Raw genomic sequence first — 20,892 nt, 5'->3', positions numbered from 1 at the left:
TATACAGATATCTGAATTGCAATTAATTTATTTCTCAAGATAGCCACACAAAAACTTAATACTGTAAGATTTAAGCCCCATTCGGGTAGGTAGCAAGACACATACTTTTAAATTGAATCAGGGACAGCAGCTGTTGGGCTCACAGGCCAATCAACTTCACCAACTATTGGCTAACCATTCTTTTTAAGTCCTTCCTCACTGGCTTAGGTATAGCATCATGCTGCCTACTGCATCCAGGTTAATGGGAGAGGCTTTTTCTGTTTCACCCAGCCTGAACCAAGGCTGAGTTCAAAGACTATCATTGGGTTCTATGGGAAAGGGTTATGTAGGTCTTTTTTCATATACTGTGGGGTTAAAGAAACAAAAGAAAGTATGGTTACACTTTTGTCTCATTTGTTTTTTTTTTGGAGGGGGGGAAGGCTATATTGTGTAGATTTTGTGATTGTTACTGAGCTTAATTTTATAATTTTTACTGTGCATTCTAAAGTTTTAGCCTATATTTTGCACAGATTGATATTGAAATTAATGGAGAAGCAGTTGATCTTCATATGAAGCTGGGTGACAATGGGGAAGCTTTCTTTGTACAAGAAACAGAAGAAAAGTTTGTAAGTAGTATGGCTATAAAACATTAAGATTTTTTCCCTGTCACTTCTAATTTGCCGATTAGCATATGCCATTGCTACACGAGCTTTCCTGATGAATAGAGTTCATTTTTCATTTGATTTACAGACTGTTAGAACAGGGCTTGACAAATCCTTAGAAATTTTATTGTGGTGTCTAGAATTTTCGACAGTCTCTCTCAGCAGTCCTCAGCTGAAGAATCATTTTACACCATTCACAGTGGGTGATTTCGTTTGTTAAGCAGTTGCTTTCTATACAGGCCCCAGTATTCAATTGAATGGAGTTTTTAGAATGGTAATGAAATTATTGGAAATGGTTGAGAAGTTAGGCTAGAGTTAGGGCCTGGCTTTTTGTTGTAGCAATGACAACCAGGGTTATCCTCATGTTTATTTATATGTAACACTGAAAATTATGGTAAGTGGTGAGAACTGGGTTTTAAGGTAGCAATAATTTTATTGCTACCATAAAACCCAGTTCTCACCACTTATCATAATTTTCAGTGTTACATATAAATAAACATAAGGATAACCCTGGTTGTCATTGCTACAACAAAAAAACAGGCCCTAACTCTAGCCTAACTTCTCAATATTATGCCAGTAAAGGTTCTGTCGCTGTGATAGCAATAATTAAAAAATATGATCACTAAAATGTGAAATTCTGAAAGCTGAGAACAGTGAGTCTGGCCCCTCCAAGAGCCAAATTTTTTTGTCAAGAATGAAAACTGCTGAGTCGGTAGAATTCTGTTATTGTTCAGTTGCAGAGAGATAGCTTATGAGAATTCACATGCAAGAAACATTTTTTAAAAGTTTAAAACTATTTTTCCACAGTTGTTGCACTCTGCTTCACAAATTGCAGTGCATGGGTGTTTACTTACTTCAGAGAGTATAGATCTTGACCCAGAGTTGATTTTTTTCAAAACAAAAGAATGAAAACTGTTGAGTCAGTAGAATTCTGTTATTGTTCAGTTGCAGAGAGAGATAGCTTATGAGAAAGAAACAGTTTTTAAAAGTTTAAAACTATTTTTGCACAGTTGTTGCGGTGCATGGGTATTTACTTACTTCAGAAAGTATAGACCCTGACCGAGACTTGATTTTTTTTCAAAACAAGAGTTTATAGGTGCATGGGAAAGTTGTGATTGCAATTGAATGTTGGTTTGTTTTTTCTACAATACTTTCCATTGCTGGAAAAACAAGCCCATCAAAAATACATTTTTGGGGGGTAGTGGAAACCAGTGTTCCCTCTAAACTGAGTTAATGTGATCTAGCTCATAGTTTTTTCACCTCCATCTCACACATTTTTGTCTTAGCTCAGGAAAAATGGCCCCAGACCAAACTAATTTATGCAGTAGCTCACAATTTTAATGCCAGTAGCTCTCCAAGTAGAATTTTTGCTCCCAGAGGCCCCCAGAGGACTCTTACCAGGCCCCCGAGCAACCGGCTGTGGTCTGCTTCCTTCTCCCTCTCTCTTCCTTCTATATCCCAGCTTGCTTTCCCAAGCTTGTTCAATCACACAGGAACTATGGAGCAAAGATTCTATTTTCTCCATTGGCTGAGGCTCCTCCCTTGGAGAGGAAGGTGGGGAGAGACAGCTTGCTTTGCCAGGCTCTCTCAATTGCACAGCAGAGCTACTGAGCCAAGCCTTCTATTGGCTGAGGCTTCTTCCCCTCCTGGTCCCCTAAGGAAGGAGGGAAAGAGCCAGAGCTTCCTTTGCCCAGTTCCCTGGATCTCACAGGAGAAATACAAAGAAACCACCTTTAAGACCAATGAGTTCTAATGTTTTAAGCATGTCTTAACTTTTTTTAAAAAAAAATATTGTGTTTGTGTCCTTTATAAAGTTTACATCTCTACTACCTGAATGTATATAGGTAAACACACGGCCTGGCCCAACATGACCCGGGCCAACTAGGTCTCATTTATGTCAGAGCCGGCCCTCATAACAAATAAGTTCGACACTCCTGGCTTCGAGGGTGTATTGATGGAAACTGCAGTAGTAGGAGTAACAAGTAGAATTGCTGAACTAGAGTAGCTTTCAGTTCACACAAATGACAGCTGCATACTTGTATGTAACAGGAGGTAGAAGTTGGGGGAGGAGTTTTATGTATGAGTTGGACCCAGGGCAGGACTCTTTTGAAACTCCCTCCCATTCCAATTTCTGCCATGCTCCCTGTTCCAACCACTGTTTGGTTGAGTGGGCTTATCATTGCAATACTGAGAATATTGTTGGCATAGGTAACAGCTTGGATCTCATTCAAATTTTACTATGTCCAAAATATCCCAGCATTCACATGAATTTCAACATTCGCTGGAACATATATTTGATCTGTTAAGTTGGTTTAGTAATGTATGTAACTTTCATTTTAATCTCACCTGTGTTTTAAGGAAAAAGTTCCAGCACATTTAGCAACATCCCCAATACCCACAGAAGATCAGTTCTTCAAAGATAGTGATGACCATTTGCTGAAGTCAAGTGAAAATGCAAGGAAAGCGCAAAACTCAGACATTCCACAAATTGTAGAAACAGAACCTGTGTTTTCCTCTGGGTCTGTGAAGAAGAAAAAACGAAGAAGACGAAAATGTAAACAAGATGCCAGGAAAGAAGATCTGATATCCTCTCCTGGAACTGAAGAAGTATTTGAAATGGAAATCAGTTCTGATGATGAGAGAAGTATTCAGCTTCTGAGGTATGCTGTTAAAGTACCTTCTTATTTAGCTAAACTTTCAAATTACAAAAAGCTCATTAAAGATATTAATTGATTCTGGAAGTATGAAATTCTAAAATATAGTTCTCCTAATCCATTAGAAAACTATTTATTTCTTAGCTACTTTTTTGAGGAGGGAATTCAAGGAGTGAAAAATGACTTGCATGTACTGTAATCACAAGAACAGCTAACGTTAACAAGAAAGTTTGTGGTATCAGGAATTGTTTTTATTTGCACAGTCAAACATTGGTGACTCTATAATTACCTATTTAATGAATGATTTTTACTGTTGGCTCATGTAAATTGTCTTTAAGTAAGTATGGAAATATTTATGAATTTTTTTAATTGGTTACTTTTGAATATACTTAAATCTGTTTGAAAATACTTAAATCTTAACATGTTTCACATAGCAGCTGAAGGCTATATAAAAGATAATGTTTGTTAATAATTTTCAGGTTTTACTACAGTTAAAAATAGTAAACTCGATTGTCAAGTAGGAAGGGTACTGCTGTTTTTCTAGAAAGAGAATGCAAATAGTATACTGTAGAGGCAACTGGAAGCAAAACCCAGTTTTAAAGAGACATCTTATCTGACTTCCATCTCATCCTCCGCTCTGCAATGCACACTGTTATACAGTTACCCATAGTTACCCAAACTGAGACAAAGTTGAAAGCGCAAACCTCTTCTTTGATATGATGCGAACAGCATGCATATACCTCAGCTCCTCCATACAAGTCAAGAAACGTAAACATGAGCAACTGATGTGCTATGTTAAGGAGGGCTCTACTAAAGCTCCTGTTGCTCTTTATACTTAGGGGGCGGGATTAAAGATCTCTTTGCATGAAATCTTACTGTGTATGGGAATCAGCCAGTACTGATGACTCTCTAGCCATTGTTTTGGTTCAAAATATGCTCCCTCTAAAATTTCATTGATTACCAGAGAGATACCATCTTGTTACTTAATTCATATGCTTTGTTTCTATTTGAGATTGTCAAAATATAAAGCAGTCACGATAACAGTTGCTTTTTAATATACTGACTTTATCTCCACAGAAATTCCTCAGATTCTCCACCAAAGGATGAAGAATATAAAGAATCACTGATTTACCATTCAAAAGACCATTACCCCTTATCTGATGGAGACTGGTCTCCTTTGGAAAAGTAGGTCACTTTCTTGAATTAGTTGTCTGCATAAAGAATGGTAGGATTAAAAAAAGAGTACAACTTGTAAAGATGTTCTGATTTAAAAATTTTATAATGGAACATTTATTTTATATTATATTTGCAATGGTTTGGTGGATTGTTCTCACTGCATATACCTAAGTGCACTTGCCCTCTGACCTGATATTAGTTTTGCATCGGTCAGTCAGTTCTTTATGTAGCGATATGCGGAACTCTTTGTGGTCTAACTCTGGACACTCTTGATATGTCTTTGAAACTGGCCTGAAGTTGAGACTCTTGACAAAGCAAGCAAGTAAGGTAAATTGATGGAAAATAGATGGATTAATATAATTATACTGGGGAAGTCTGTTGTTTTTGTCTGCCTTTTCTCTATCGTTTCCTAGAGAGGGTAATTTGAGGCAGATTTCTTGTTGCTTGATGGCTTGGCACAAAATGTTTTCTTCCAAGAGAAATAAGTACTAATAGAGAGATACAACATGGGTTTGAAAGACACAGCTAGTAATTTGTAAAGTATTATTGATATCTCATGCTTTGATCTGTAATCCCGACTGTTTGATATGTGTAAGTATTATTACATAATTGCCTAAAATTAAGTGCTGTACCCTCTTTAAGTCTTACAAACACAGACATTCCAGTGAGACAGAGTTACAGGAATTTTGACCACGAAGTATTAACGAAAGCAATTACATAAACGTTGTTCAAAATGAAGTGTGATGGTGAGAACATTTAAAACATAACAAAGTAAGCTGTTTAGAATGGTCTGTTTGTAATTCTGCTTATGTGATTTGCTTCTAACCTTCTTTTTCACATTCTGAAAACCCAGTTTGGCTTTCTGCCCTGCCACTGAATAACTGAAGCTCTGTTAAACTGGCAAAAACTCTCAGGGAGGGGGAGAACCCTGAACAATAATGTCTTTAACACAACAACTTTGTTCTATTTTTACAGCCCTTTTAACCAGGCAGCTTGTCCTAAAAGTGATTCAGAACTGGAAGTTAAACCTGCAGAGAGCTTACTGAGAGCAGAGTCGCACATGGAATGGACATGGGGAGGCTTCCCTGAATCAACCAAGGTAAAGTGGATATGAAGCAGATGTTTCTGTAAGGTTTTGGTTGTGATGCAGGATGATTTTTTTCCTGAAGAGAATGTTGCTTTTATCAAACAACTACATGGTTGTGAATATAAAATAACACAATAGGAATAACATGAAGGTAGCACCCCCTTGTGGCTTATCGTTGTTCTTTTTAAAATGCAGTAGTACTAAATTCTGCATGTTTGTTGTGTAGTAATCTGTGTGACAGTGAACTGAGTAAAGGGTATTGTTTGTGTTCTTTTTGCAGAATGCTGTGCATCTGAAGTCTAATGGTTGCTATAGTGCATGCATATCTTTTTATATGTACAAATGGTGGTGTCATAGTGGGCCTCCAGTACTGCCTCAGGGGGGCATGCATCTCTCAGCACAGGGCTTGTTCCTTTAGCGGTTGTAGATCCCAGTCAGTGAAGACTTTTTGCTTGACGTATTTGCTGTAGAAATCTGGAATTTGTTTTAGAAAACTGGAAATTAGACTTAATTTTTGCCAGTGCATTATTATTTTATATAAACCTATTTACATTTTGCATATGAAACTGAAATCATGTTTTATTTCATATTTGAATTGCTTGTCTTTATTTTCACTGAAATTTGCCTCTAAAATTTATTTATTTTATCAAATTTATATCCCGCCCTCCCCTAATGGGAATTAACTTGTGCTTTAAAAGTAACATATGTGGGACTCTTTTGGGAATTTATTTATTTATAAATTTGATATCTATACCTCCTTCCCACATACTTGGGGTGCTGAACAACATTCAAAGAAATACACGATCATAAGCACATTTAAACAAGTTAAAAACAATGAAACAGGTACAATAGACCTATTCCAGATGGCATCTAAAAACCAGATTTATCCTTACCCCAAGGGAGAGGCCAGACAAATGAAGACCATTGCTGTACTTAACCATAGGCCTGGCAGAACATTTTTGCCTTACAGGCCCTGCAGAACTGGACTAGTCCCATAGGGCAGGGATGTCATTTCGCAAAGTTCCACCAGATCAGAGCCAGGTTTGAAAAAGCCCTGGTTCTGGTTGAGGACAGCTGGATATTTTTCAGGCCAGGAATCACCAGTAGATTTTTCTCTACCAAGCTCAGTGCTCTTTGGTGGGGGCGGGGGGCGGTATACCAGAAGAGTTGTTTTTGGCACAAGTCTGAGTTTGGTTTATATTGGAAACCAAGATGCTGCACAGTTGCTGTTTGTATAACTTTTCAGATGAGATGGTCAATATATTGTGTTCATAATGATCTAACAAAGTGGTATAGTACCTACTTCAGAATGAGGTGGGAAGGCTTGATTTAAACATATTTTTAAAACTATGGTGATATATTCTGGTAGGACTGCACCTAGTTACTGACATAAAAGCTTATTCCCAGAATTAAACTTAGTTGGTTTTAAAGGTGCCACCAGAGTTACTTGGTTCTGTTGCTTCGGACTAACATAGTTACCCACTTGAATCTATTTTTAAATAATGAGTGGGAGATGACTATTATTTTTAAATAAATAAATAAATTTATCAAGTATGCTTTTGTTACTGTTAAAAACAGAATACTTGATTAGATGGTCTGTTTTATCCTCAAGATAACCAAATGAGCTTTTGTGGCTGGAAGATCTGAACCTGCCTCTTACAATTCCTAGCCCAGCACTCTAACCATGACAAAGCAGTGTCTGTGAGTCATGCAAATGCTTAGAAAAAGAACACTTTTCCTTTTCAGGTAAGCAAGAAAGAAAAACTAGAACATCCTAGAACTGTCACACTTACCCCAACAGAGAAGACTCATTTCAGAGTGATCTCCAGCACTGACACAGTTGAAGATGACATTTTGGTGAACAATTCAGTTTGCATGGTACTGAAACCTGAACCAAGAACTCATCCTCTCCTGAAGGAGCTAGATATAAGAGACAGACTTGCTCCTACAACAGCAGAATGTGCTTTGGAAATTATTCAAGACTCATCTGCATTGGATACTGATACTCTTCCCAGTCCCTTAGTAGAGTCTCCATCAGAAACTAAACAATTGGCAAAACTTGACTCTCCATCAAAGAAGAAAGGTATTAATCTTCAAAAGATTTTTAAAAACAATTTTTTCACTTATAGTTCTCAAATATTTTATCAGTTTTCCAAGGAAAAACATGCTTGCAGCTGGTCATTTAGAAAGGTGTAAGCAGGGGATCCACAAGAACTTGTAGGGGCATCTCACTTCCCCTCCCCCACTATTTACTCTTTCCCTTCCTTGAAAACCCCCATAGCTTTTTCTCTTTTTTTGCTACCTTGTCTCCCTCACACCTAGTAGCCAACTTAGCTTTATCTGATCTCCTGTTTCTTTAGCTTTCCTTCCTTCCCTCCTCCTGGGGAGACATCTAAGTCAGGCAAATTGTGCAGTAGGGAGCCTGCAAGGACTTTTGTGGGATACATCACTTTCTTCTGTATCCCTCTCCACAAACTATTTCTCTTTCCCTCCTAGCAGCCTCATGTTCTCATTTTCCCTTGCTTCTTTCTCTCCTTCCCACCTATCAACCACCCTCCTTTTTATCTTCCCTCTTTTTTCAGCTATATTTATTTACTTCATTCATATTTCACCTTTCTCCATAATGGGGAGTCAAAGCACCTTATATCATTCTCTTTTCTATTTTATCCTCAGAACATTCCTTTGAGATAAGTTAGGCTGAGTTGCCTAGTGAGCTTCCACAGCAGAGTGGAGATTTGCGCCTGGGTGTCCCAGATCCTAATCTGAAACTAACCCCTACAGTACACTGGTTTTTGTGAGACAGCTGCTGTTGAACAGTTGTAAGCAGCTAGGTGAGTCACGCAGGTTGAGAGGTATCAAGGTAGCCTCTCTCAAAGGCCAAACGAGCTCTGGAAAGTGTCCTGCCCCCTTCTCAGTCTTGAAGGCTGGCAATACTGTTGTGGTTGCCTAGGAATGGCCTCTGAGGGCATTTATGTCTTAAAGCTATGGGCACTGCTTCAGTCTTTTGGCATGGGATTTAAACCCCGCCCCCCATGTGTCTGTGGTTCCTTTTAAATTTCAGATTTCTCACAAACCTGGAGTATTTTCAGGTTTGTATAAAGATCTGCCTTGTCTGTTTATAGCTTCAGTCTCCAGATTTAAGTATCCATAGATGTGGTCATATTGAACATTAGATTTATTGACAAGTGGGGCCCAGAAGAAACTTGGGAATAGACATCCTTTACCCTACCTTTGCTTCCACACCTCTCCCCCATCCCTTCTCTGTTTCTTCTCCTTCAATTCCCTGGACTTTTCCCATGGCTCAGGCCTTTGCTCCCCCCCCCCCCCTTCCAGCATTTCTGCCTCAGCGGAGCACAGAAGGAGCATTGCTACCTCAGCATCCAGGATTACTTAGGAGTCCCACACATCCTCCTCACCTATCCCAAGTGTCACTGCCTCAGTAGAGGAAGGGCTGGCAAATCTCACACCTCCTTCCCTGCCCACATCCAGTTTTGGTACCACTGCAGTGGGAGTCTTGCCATTTCAGCAGCTGGGGGAGGGGCTAAGGGGTTCCATGTTTCCTTCCTTACCCCTTTTCCAGTTTTGTTTCCTCAGTGGCTAATGGGGATAGAGAACAGTGGCTTCTACTCCTTCTCCCCTGCCCTCCTTCTGCTTGCACTTCCTCTGCCTTTGAAGAACACTTATGTGTACTTTGACAGACAATTGTTCTTTGTTTGGGTTTCCTTTTATAACCCCCTCTTTTCACTTTTAGGATTTACCTGCATGGCCCCAGTCCACAGATTTAAGTATCCACAGATGTGGCTATGTTGAGAATTAGATATATTGATAAAGAATTGCAAGATCAAGTACCTTTTGAGCACTTTAGCGTTTATATCATCTTTTAATTTTCCCATCTTAAATGCAGACAGTAAAATTATATTGGCTAGATTGTTGTTCAGATTCAGAATAGATCTCTTCAGCTTCAGCTTTCAGTCACACAGTAACACATTTGTTTAAGTAGCATGAGAGAGGCTTGAAGGCATTTTCAGTGCAACATATGAAAACAGCCTTGCAGATGTCAGTAATTCATTTGCTGGGTCATTTTATTAATCTGATAAGAGTTCTTCATTAGAACATTAACATGGGACTTCCATTTCTGACCTGTTCATATGACATTTTAAAATGTAATATACTCATCAGTTGTTATAAACAAGCATGTTTTCTAGGGACACATAAGAGAAGCCAGCATCAAGGGCCTGATGACATATACTTGGATGACTTGAAGGCTTTGGAACCTGAAGTTGCAGCTCTCTATTTTCCCAAGAGGTACTTCTAATGTGGTATTTCACAGTGATGTATTGCTCTTTAAGGCTGCATCCTAAGGGCACTTTCCATAGAGTAAGCCCTACTGAATAATGAAGACCTGTTTAGGATTTCTATTTTAATCAGTAAGGGTTTTTTTTTTAAAAAAAACCCCTCACCTTGGCTGGATTGAACCTCCAGGACCAGATCTACACGGTTTTTTGAGGGGGGGGGGAAGTTAAAAAATAATGCTCCCTTTTGGGCCATTTTGTCTTATGGTCCCGTAGAATACAATGGACTCCATGTCCAATTTGGCGCCCCCCCACTCTGTCGGCGCCCGGGGCAAGCGCCTCCTTCTGTTCCCCCTAGATCCTGCCCTGTGAACTTCAGTTGATTAAGAAGTGATTTTGTTAAAATCGTATCTCTAGAAGTGATTGAATACTTCCTTATGAAGAAATGCCTAAGAAGTTGGAGAAGTTTTTTTTAAAAGAAGACATTAAAGTAGGGAGCTTACAAAATAGGAACTTGCAAAAAGTACGAACATGGGAAATATGAAGAAAGCTTTCAATCATAATACTAAAATGGGATCATCTTGTGAAATCAGTTGAAGGTTGAGGACAAAAAAAATTGTAGGAATTTTTGATCTAAGAGCTCTTACAGAAACACTCATGTTCCAAAAACAATGGAAATTATAACTAAAGGCTCCCACATTTAGCTCTCACATATTTGTTAGTACAAATTTTGCACACTCTTGTATGTTGTGGTTGCTTATGTCTTTGTCTCTGGTATCACTACCTTGCCATGATCTTTCAGTCCCAAACTTCCCTCTCCACTGAATCTTATGTAAATATAAAAAGAATTTGGTTACATGTCATACAAAATTAATTATATTGAGAATTGGCATATATTGAGTACATTGGAAAGAAGAAATGTGAAACACTAGTCTCAAGATAAATCATGTTATTTGCAGATTGCATTAAGTGGTGAAAATAAAGTGGATCTGTATAACAAATTGTACTAAGTGAATACAATATTATGGGTTGGATCTGACCAATCATTTTCATGCACTCAAGAAGAGGGAATATTTGCCAATGCCTCCTCCTGCATAAAACTTCTGGCCCCTCCTCCATAGCTGTTCCTGGGGAGGGTTGTAACGTATTATTTATTAAACCCCACTTTTCCTTGTGGTTCCCCAAGAGGGACATTTTAGGTAGAAATCTTGTCATGGATATTTTTGGTGAGATCCAGCACCGTATGTATTAAAATTTTATTTCTGCTTACAGCATGCAATAATCCTGATATACAATTTCCATATCTTTTTGGAATGTGAATGAATATGTAAAAGCTTTAACTCCTAAAACGCCGAAATAATCCAGGGTTTTTTCCTTTTTCCAGGAATACATTGAATTAAGCTCAGTTTCAACTTTCTGGGGTTTTCCTCTTGTCCCACACTCTTTCTTTCCCATGCTAGGCTTCCTTTTATGCCTGAGAACAAACACTTGAGTTAGCCATTTTAAAAAGCTCCTGTTATTTCACCCCTCACGTAAATAAATAAGCCATGATGTTGCTACAGGCTCATGTAATGGAGACTATAAAATATCTGCCATAATTTTTTCATCCTAACTCCTCTGTAGTCTCAGTCTCCCCCAGAATTTACAGTGGAAACCAGAAAGCTTTTCTTTTATTCATCTGAAGCAGAAGTGGTTCTGTTTGGTCCTCCTCCAACTCCTTCTTTTATAGTTTTTGAAAAGAGCCCTGTTTGGTGGTATTACAAAATAGAAACACAAGGTGGGAAGCAATACTCCCTCTAAGCTGTGGAGTCTTGTGAGCTACTGGCATTAAAGCTGTGAGACTTTGCATAAATTAGTTTGCTCTAGGGCTATTTTTTTCTGAGCTAAGACAAAAATGTGTGAGCTGGAGGCTAAAAAACTGAGTTTAGAGGGAACATTGGTGGGAAGGAGATATCAGCAAAGAAGCAGAATTTTGCGCTTCCTTTTGAAGGCAAGCCTGGCTGTGGTTAGCTAAGTAGAAATAGCCTTTGGTTTTGTTGTTGTTCAGTCGCACAGTTGAGTCTGACTCTTTGCGACCCCATGCACAAAGTCATGCAAGGCCCTCCTGTCTTTCACCATCCTCCGAAGTCTGCCCAAATTTGTGTTTCTTACATCAGTAACACTGTCCAGCCATCTCATCTCTTGCCTTCCCCTTCTTCTTTTGCCTTCTGTCTTTCCTAGCATCAGGATCTTCTCCAGGGAGTGGTCCCTTCTCATTTGGTGGCCAAAGTATTTGAGCTTCAGTTTCAGCATCTGACCTTCCAGGGAACAGTCTGGTTTGATTTCCCTCAGGATTGACTGATTTGATCTTTTTGCAGTCCAAGGGACTCTCAAGAGTCTTTTCCAGCACCATATCTCAAAAGCATCTATTCTTCTGCACTCGGCCTTCCTTATGGTCCAGCTCTCACAGCCATACATTACTACTGGGAATATCATAGCTTCGACTACATGGACTTTTGTTGGCAGGGTGATGTCTGTACTTTTTATTATACTGCCCAGGTTTGCCATAGCTGTCCTCCCAAGCCATTAATTTCATGGCTACAGTCACTATCTGCAGTGGTCTTAGATCCCAGAAATGTGAAGTCTGCCACTACTTCCATGTCTTCCCCTTCTATTTGCCAAGGTGTGATGGGGCCAGATGCCATGATCTTAGGTTTTTTTTGATGTTGAGTTTCAAGCCTACTTTTGTGCTCTCCTCTTTCACCCTCAACAAGAGGTTCTTTAGGTCCTCCTCACTTTCTGCCATTAGAGTAGTGTCATCTGCATATCTGAGGTTGTTGATGTTTTTCCCAGCAATCTTAATCTGGCTTGTGCTTCATCCAGGCCAGCATTCCGCACGATGTACTTTGCATATAAATTAAATAAGCAGGGTGACAATATACATCCTTGTCAAACACCTTTTCCTATTCTAAACCAATCAGTTGTTCCATATCCCGTTCTTACAGTTTCTTCTTGACCCTTATACAGGTTTCTCAGGAGACATGTGAGATGGTCTGTTATTCCCATCTCTTTAAGGACTTGCCACAGTTTGTTGTGATCTACACAATCAAAGACTTTAGCATAGTCAGTGAAGCAGAAATAGACGTTTTTCTGATACTCCCTTGCTTTCTCCATAATCCATCAAATGTTGGCAATTTGATCTCTAGTTCCTTTACCTCTCCGAAACCCAGCTTGAACTTCTGGTAGTTCCCGATCTACATATTGCTGAAGCCTAGTTTGTAGGATCTTTAACATGACCTTGCTGGCATGTGAAATGAGTGCAATGGTGAGATAGTTTGAACATTCCTTGGCATTACCCTTCTTTGGGATTGGAATATAAACTGATCTTTTCCAATCTTGTGGCCACTGTTGTGTTTTCCAAATTTGTTGACATAATGTGTGCATCACTTTAACAGCATCATCTTTTAGGACTTTGAATAGCTCAACTGAGATACCATCATCTCCGCTCACTTTGTTGTTAGTAATGCTTCCATATGACTTCACACTCCAGGATGTCTGGCTCAAGGTCAGCAATTTCACTGTCATGGTTGTCCGGGACATTGAGATCCGTCTTGTGTAATTCTCCTGTGTATTCTTGCCACCTCTTCCTAATCTCTTCTGCTTCTGTTAGGTCCCTACCGTTTTTGTCCTTTATCATGGCCATCTTTGCATGAAACGTTCCCTTGATTTCTCCAATTTGCTTGAATGGATCTCTTGTCCTTCCCATTCTATTATTTTCCTCTATTGCTTTGCATTGTTCCTTCAGGAAGGCCTCCTTATCTCTCCTTGCTGTTCTCTGGAAATCTGCATTCAGTTGCGTGAATCTTTCCTTTTCACCTTTGCCTTTCACTTTCCTTCTTTCCTCAGCTATTTGTAAAGCCTCATCAGACAGCCACTTTGCTTTCTTGCATTTCTTTTTCTTTGGGATGGTGCTGATTGCTGCCTTCCGTACAATGTCATGAACCTCCATCCATAGTTTCTTCAGGCACTCTGTTTATTAACTCTAGTTCCTTAAACCTATTCTTCACCTCCTCTGTATATTCATAAGGGATGTGAGCAAGGTCAAACAATGGCCAAATGGCTTCCCCAGTTTTCTTCAGTTTAAACCTGAATTTTGCAATGAGTAGCTCATAATTTGAGTCACAGTCAGCTCCAGGTCTTGTTTTTGCTGACTGTAAGGAGCTTCTCCATCTTTGACTGCAGAGTATATAATCAATCTGATTTCTGTGTTGCCCATCAGGTGATGTCCACATATAGAGTTGCCTTTTAGGTTGTTGGAAGAGGGTGTTCACTATGACCAGCTTGTTCTCTTGACAAAACTCTATTAGCCTTTGCCTGGCTTCATTTTGTTCTCCAAGGCCAAACTTGTCAGTTGTTCTGGACCCCTTTTGACTTCCTACTTTGGCATTCCAGTCCCCTATGATGAGGAGGACATCTTTTTTTGGTGTTAATTCTAGAAGGTGTTGTAGATCTTCATAGAACTGGTCCACATCAGCCTCTTCTGCATCTGTGGTTGGGGCATAGACTTGGATTACTATGATATTGAATGCTTTGCCCTGGATACGGACCAAGATCATTCTGCCATTTTTGAGATTGTATCCCATTACTGCCTTCCTCACCCTCTTGTTAACTATAAAGGCAGCACCATTTCTTCTATGGGACACTTGGCCACAATAATAGATGTAGTGATCCTCTGAGTTAAATTCATTCATTCCAGTCTATTTTAGTTCACTGATTCCCAAGATGTCGATGTTCAGTCTTGCCATCTCTTGTTTGACCACATCTAGCTTACCTTGATTCATAGATCTTACATTCCACGTTCCGATGCAGTATTATTCTTTGCAGTATTGGACTGTTCTTTCACCATCAGACACATCCACAGCTGAGAGTCCTTTCGGCTTTGGCCCCGCCGCTTCACTCTTTCTGTGGTTTCTTGAACGCTCCTCCTCGGTAGCATATTGGGCACCTTCTGACCTGAGGGGCTCATCTTCCAGTGCCATGTCTTTTAGCCTTTTGTTTCTGTTCATAGGGTTTTCTTGGCAAGGATACTGGAGTAGTTTGCCATTTCCTTCTCAGTGGATCACATTTAGTGTGGGTTCTCAGCTGTGGCCTGACCATCTTGGGTGGCCCTGTATGGCATAGCCCACAGCCTCATTGAACCACGACAAGGCAGCAGTCCATGAGAGATGAAAGCCTCTGGTTAGCCAGACAAAAATAACAGAAGAGGGCTAGTGAGAACCTGCTGATGCTGCTTCACCAACTGACAGCAGGTTGTCTTGGCTTTGTTGTCACTAATGCACTGAGTGACAAAGCCAAGGTTGGGGAGAGGACTACACTGCACTTTGACTGTTTTGCATATGTAAAACACAGAGAAATATAATCCGTATAACCATACTTTGGAAAACTCTTCACTGCCTTTATTAAGCCATGAATGAACTACCATTAGATTTATCTGGAATAGAGTTTGACAAACCAAATTATTTTCTAAACAGAAAATAGCACTATTTCCTCCAAGTTCAATTTTAAACTGAAAAATCCATCTCTTTGTGCTTCTGGTAACATCACTGGGGAGAGAGCTCAGTGGCATCTTTTCCCAACCCACCAGGGCAGCCTTCTTCACCCTGAATCCCTGGTGTACATCATAATGTCAACAAGGGTCTGGTCTTTTTAAAAAATCCATTGCATATATCCAATACAATATCTTTCCAGTTTGTGCCAGAAGCTTGGTTTTACAAATGGCTGTACCACTCTTGTTCTTGGCAAACAAAGCCTTTCAAGTTGCCACAGCAACTTAGTTCAGACATAGAAAGTAGACCTAAGGCCCCATGGCAAAAGTGTTTTTTCCAAAGGGTTTTTGTATGTGTGTTTCTGAGATAATCCAAAAATTAAAATGGAAAATTATGTTGTACAGTACAGAAGGACCAAAAGAAGACTGTATGACTGGAAAAGAAAGGACAATATGGGGTAGTGCCATTGTGAAAGCTTGTGTTCTTCACTCCCTGTGATCTTCCATTCCAAATTTCAGTGGTAGGGGAAATCTTACCAGATTTTTATGGCATTAAAGAGAATGTGACATGCCTTCAGTATAGAGTTCCTTCTGTGGTTCCTTAGTTCCTTTCATGTAATGCATTGTGCATGAGTAGAATTTAGTGCCATGGGAACTAGTGACAGTCACCAACTTGCATCTTCAGTCTTATAACCTGCCAGGATGTACTTCCCATGCACTAAACTCCATGTTCTAAGTGCTGCTGAGTGCTGTATGGATTGTTTTGTAGCACACTACCACAATTGTGTAATTACACTCTTTGATGGTATGTGAAAACTTTATCCATGCTCAGTCAGTACTGGCTGGGCAGAAGTCATACAGTCTCTTTGGCATGCACTGCTAAGGCTTTAGCTTAGTGAAAGCAGAATGTTTTTGTGGTGGAAGCCCTTACTGCAGTGGTGAGATGTTACCCAGCTTCATGGAAGATTGTCATAATATATAGCAAAAGTTCATTGTTCAGAAGCAGTACAACTCTGTTTTTCATCATGCCCTTATTGACAGCTAGGAAGCCACGGAAGATAATGGCGAACTAGATGAATCTCTGGCCCAGTTGAGCAAAGCAGTTCTGACATCTCAGAGACTGTAATGATCTGGTGTTTGTTCAAAGTATAATTTCAAAGCTACATTAGAGTTTCCAACAATCCCTTCACCAAGGTGTTTTTGATTTGTCACTATTACTGGACATGTTTTAAAATAATCAGCTGTGTATATGGAAATCTCCTTTTCCTTCAGTGACTCTGATCCAGGTTCCAGACAGTGGGTGGAATCTGATACCCTCTCTGGGTCACAGTCACCACAATCTGTGGGAAGTGCAGCAGCTGACAGTGGCACAGAGTGTATGTCTGATTCTGCTATGGACTTGCCTGATGTCACTCTCTCTCTTTGTGGAGGTCTTAGTGAAAACGGAGAGATATCGAAAGGTTTGTAAGAATCCATTTTATTCTTTGTATAAGTCATGAAAGCCTATATTTTAAATAGTTTTTAGAAAATTGATTATTGTGGATCAGAGGGCACCATCAAAACTATTTAAAGAGCCATCATGTATCTATCTAAAAATAGATGAGTGGTTCTCTTCCTGGAGGCATTTTCCTGTTGAGGTACAGCAGACTGTCTACATGTGGGTGACAGGCTGACTTGAATGGTGAGACTGGCAAGCTGTTATTCGAATGAATTATTATACTGCTAGGCTTACCGTGATGGGAGACTTTGGAAAAGGGTAATTAAGGTTTGCGATCTGAAGAGAAACCAGAGAAACCCCAAAGGAGATATGTGCTAGCTCCAGCCTCCTATCTCTCAAATCTAACAGTACCATCCCACAGAAGGGCCTTTTCCATGGCCCGTTGCAATCTTTCCTTCAGCAATCGTCGAGGGCCGCTTTAAAAAGGTGCCTATGGCTGAACGGGTCTGCCCTTGTGGTGCAGATAAAATGGAAACGATTGACCATGTGTTGCTTGGGTGTGGCCTTTACCTAGGCATACATCTATTCTTTGTTTGAGGGATGCCTGGGGTTCTCTGATTATAAAATCAGAAATATGCTGTTATCAGATTCTAACCCCCAATTTACATCTAATTGTGCCAAATTCTTGGTGGCAGCTAGGAGAATTCGTGAGGATTATGTAACGAACGGGTCTTGAAACTGTCTGTTTTTTAATTATTTTTGAATATTCCCAAGCTTAAATTTTACTTTACCTTAATCCCTGAGTACTCTGTATACTACCATAAATGCTATTGAAACTGAAACAAATGTTAATCAGTGCATTTTAGTTAATATTTTACTGGAGCTGTATAATCTTTTAAATTTTTATCCGTATTTTTTATATCGTATGTTTTACCTTTTTAGGTCCCTCTAGATTTTTACAATTTTTCTGGGGGTGTTGTTGGTCTGCATTGTACTGTGTATTTGGTCATGGACCGTAATAAAGCAAATTGAATTGGGTAATTAAGGTTTGGTTCAAAAAGTTGTATTTCAACAAATTGCTGCTTAACAGATGTATATCTAGGGCAGTTAAGCAATTTAGAGGCAAGTGGCATTTTAATAGTGTTAGATGTATTAACATTTAATTAACATTTTAATCACTGTTGCACAGAAGCATTCTACTCTGCTTTTGGAATTAATTCTCTTGAGTTGAGCACTCAGAAGAATATTTAAGTTAATGTGTTGCGATATTGTGGTAGTATAATAATGACAACAGCTGCAGCCAGTGGCACTGTCTTATTTCTGATATCAAAATAGCCTTCACCTTTTATTCCAATTATGTTATTTTAAAAAAATGAATTATAATCTTTAGTGTCTCCTGAGCTACTTATACATTACAGCAGTGTCTGTTGTTACAACATGTAATGTAATAATGATTGAGGAAAGGTTTACAGGGATGCCACCAAAAGCAACTTCTACATGGCAGTTGATTTCTGTCTCAGTTTATCAAAACTACTTACCATACAGATTGTTGAATCTCCATGCCCAGGGCTTTTGCTAGCTCGGATGTGAAGAGTCACAGCCCGATAGTACTTAAATATGCCATGGAAGGGAAATGAATACACTCCCTTTTGAACGTTACAGAAGTGCAAAAACAGGAAGTGGTATTCACGTGCCATTTTCCAACATTTGTTATTACATAACAGAACTTCTGTTGGGGAAAGTAAAAGCCTCAAGAACTCTGACCATTTCCCAGAACTGAGTTGTATTTATCAGTTAACAAAGCAGAGTTTTAATGAACTTTTCTAACTACATAGAAAATTGCATTTCCTGTTTTCTAAAGTTGCTTTGCTTTTTTCATGACTTCCTTTATGTAGGATTGCATGGTTTTTGAGCTAGAACTAAGGGCCTCTGCAGTTTATAAGAGCAGCATTTCTGTATGAGGAACTGGATTGAGGTTGTGTTTTTAAGGAGAAGAAAAATGTTTTAATGACTGATAAAATGTCCTTGCATTGCAGAAAAATTCATGGAGCATATTATTACTTACCATGAATTTGCTGAAAACCCAGGACTTATAGACAATCCTAATCTGGTTATAAGGATATACAATAGGTAATATTCCGTGTATTTTCTATTAAATACTGGTTTTTCTATATTCTTTTACAATAAATTTGACCAATTATGCATTGTAACAGTCATTCTGTTTTACTTCACCTTTTAAAAATAGTTCATGAATTTGAACAGAACTTAGTGAATACTTCATTATTAGCTAACATCATAACAAGTTTATAGCATACTGTTTGAGCTGCCATGGAAGGAGAATAAGCTACCAGAAATAAGTAATCATTTTCTGTTTTCACTGATGTATTGCATCACAGTTGTTATACTTTGGTTGGATGCATATTTTGCAGTTGATCCATAATGATAAACTGTCTTCTGTATAACAGGTACTATAACTGGGCATTGGCTGCTCCCATGATTCTCAGCCTGCAGGTGTTCCAGAAGAGTTTGCCACAGGTAATGCAGTGGATTGGCTGGGAACAAATGAATATGCCAAAATATGTGAGACCAGCCTGTCATCTTAGGAAGGAATGGCTTTGCTCCCTGTTTGCCCCACAGTCCTCCAAGTTTTGCCATGGAAGGGTGGGGGGACAGATCAAAAGCTCACATAGGGCTAGGGCAGGATGCCCATGTGAGATCATGTCTCCAGATGCCTCTGTGGCATTGGAGAGGCTTGGGGCAGCTTATCTCTTTGTGAGAGAAGAATCACCACCAGGCAGGCAAACAGCCCTTAACTATGGTGGGGCCTAAGCAGCCCTGGCCCCTCCACCCTTACCTTTCTGGGAAGCACCTGGCCCCTCCACTTACAGCTGCCGCTGTTTCCTTATGCTTTGTGCCACCACCCGACTTCTGCTGAAGCTGAGAGGCTCTCTCCTCTCTGCCCTGGGCTTGCCTGAGCTACTTCCCAGTAGCTATTTAATCTGGTCCCAGCCTGTCCTCAGATGAGATATGTATGGCAGGACTCAGGAGGCAGACATGCCCGTGTGATCAAACACATTAAATCCAGATGGGAGGTGTGACTAGCTTGGACCAAATCTCTTGTGTGATTGCACCCATACACATACTAAATTATTGCCTTACCCTGGGTGGCCCAAGCTAACCTGATCTCATCAGATTTCGGAAGCTAAATAGTGTTGGCCATGATTAGTGTTTGGATGGGAGACGGCAAAGTAAATCCAAGGCTGCTATGCAGAGGTAAGCAATGGCAAAGTACCTCTGTTCATCTCTTGCCTTGAAAATCTATGAGAGATGTGACTTGATGGCCCTTTCCACCAGCACCCCCATATCATGTTACCTGGATTTCCTGGATCTGGGCAGCACATGTGCACCAAGGGTTCTTTGTACTATGTGTGTATGAGGGTCAGATTGTGAGGGATACCAGTGGAAGAAAGAGACTTTTAATTGAATAAATTGAGTTTTATTGCAGATAAATGTATAAATTCACACTAATCATTCACACAAAATAATAACCATAGATAAACACACAGAGAGAGTTAGAAACAGAGAGGTGATCAATAGTGACAAGAAGGGGGTTGGTCTGCAATTATATTCACTTGATCCTGAAGTCTAATATCCACATGGAGGAAGGATGACACGGCTGGCCAACGGTTCATGTCAAAGACACAAATCAAGTCTGTTGGTACTCTTATGGGTGCCTCAAGAGCTGCACAGAATTGGGGCACAGAATGCCAGTTTAAATATGCTTTGGAGAGCCGGGATAGGCTGACTTGAGGTGTAATAAGTAGCCAGATGAAAACTAGATACATGTAGGATGTTTTGCTTGTGCTTCTGAGGCCTGGAAGGTTGCCTCTTAGGATCCATGTCATGTCTTCTGTCATATTTTCTTGTTGCTAATTTTTGTAAACTTTTTTTTTGGGGGGGGGGGGTTGGGTTCTGTTGTATGTAGCATTCTTGGAGTGATTGGTGAGAGGCCTGTGAATACGCTCTTCCCCCTACTTACACCATCTGGGCCCAAAGGATAAGACTCTGTGATCATCCTGA

The 20,892-nt window shown here is 39.8% G+C and overlaps 1 protein-coding gene across 1 annotated transcript in view; it reads left to right on the top strand.

The window, feature by feature from the left end:
* Positions 1–20,892, top strand: part of LPIN2 (lipin 2) — a 47,298-nt gene that overhangs the window by 12,559 nt on the left and 13,847 nt on the right. The window contains exons 3-11 of the mRNA XM_060243928.1: positions 510–605; positions 3,000–3,301; positions 4,373–4,480; positions 5,447–5,570; positions 7,305–7,641; positions 9,764–9,863; positions 16,647–16,834; positions 18,849–18,942; positions 19,278–19,347. Coding sequence (XP_060099911.1) covers positions 510–605; positions 3,000–3,301; positions 4,373–4,480; positions 5,447–5,570; positions 7,305–7,641; positions 9,764–9,863; positions 16,647–16,834; positions 18,849–18,942; positions 19,278–19,347 — 1,419 coding nt within the window. The remainder of the gene's footprint in view (positions 1–509; positions 606–2,999; positions 3,302–4,372; positions 4,481–5,446; positions 5,571–7,304; positions 7,642–9,763; positions 9,864–16,646; positions 16,835–18,848; positions 18,943–19,277; positions 19,348–20,892) is intronic.

This window comes from Heteronotia binoei, chromosome 7 (genome assembly GCF_032191835.1).
Source record: "Heteronotia binoei isolate CCM8104 ecotype False Entrance Well chromosome 7, APGP_CSIRO_Hbin_v1, whole genome shotgun sequence".
Lineage (NCBI taxonomy): Eukaryota > Metazoa > Chordata > Lepidosauria > Squamata > Gekkonidae > Heteronotia > Heteronotia binoei.
Note: the sequence above shows the minus strand (reverse complement) of the source record. Positions and strands in the feature narration are given on the sequence as shown.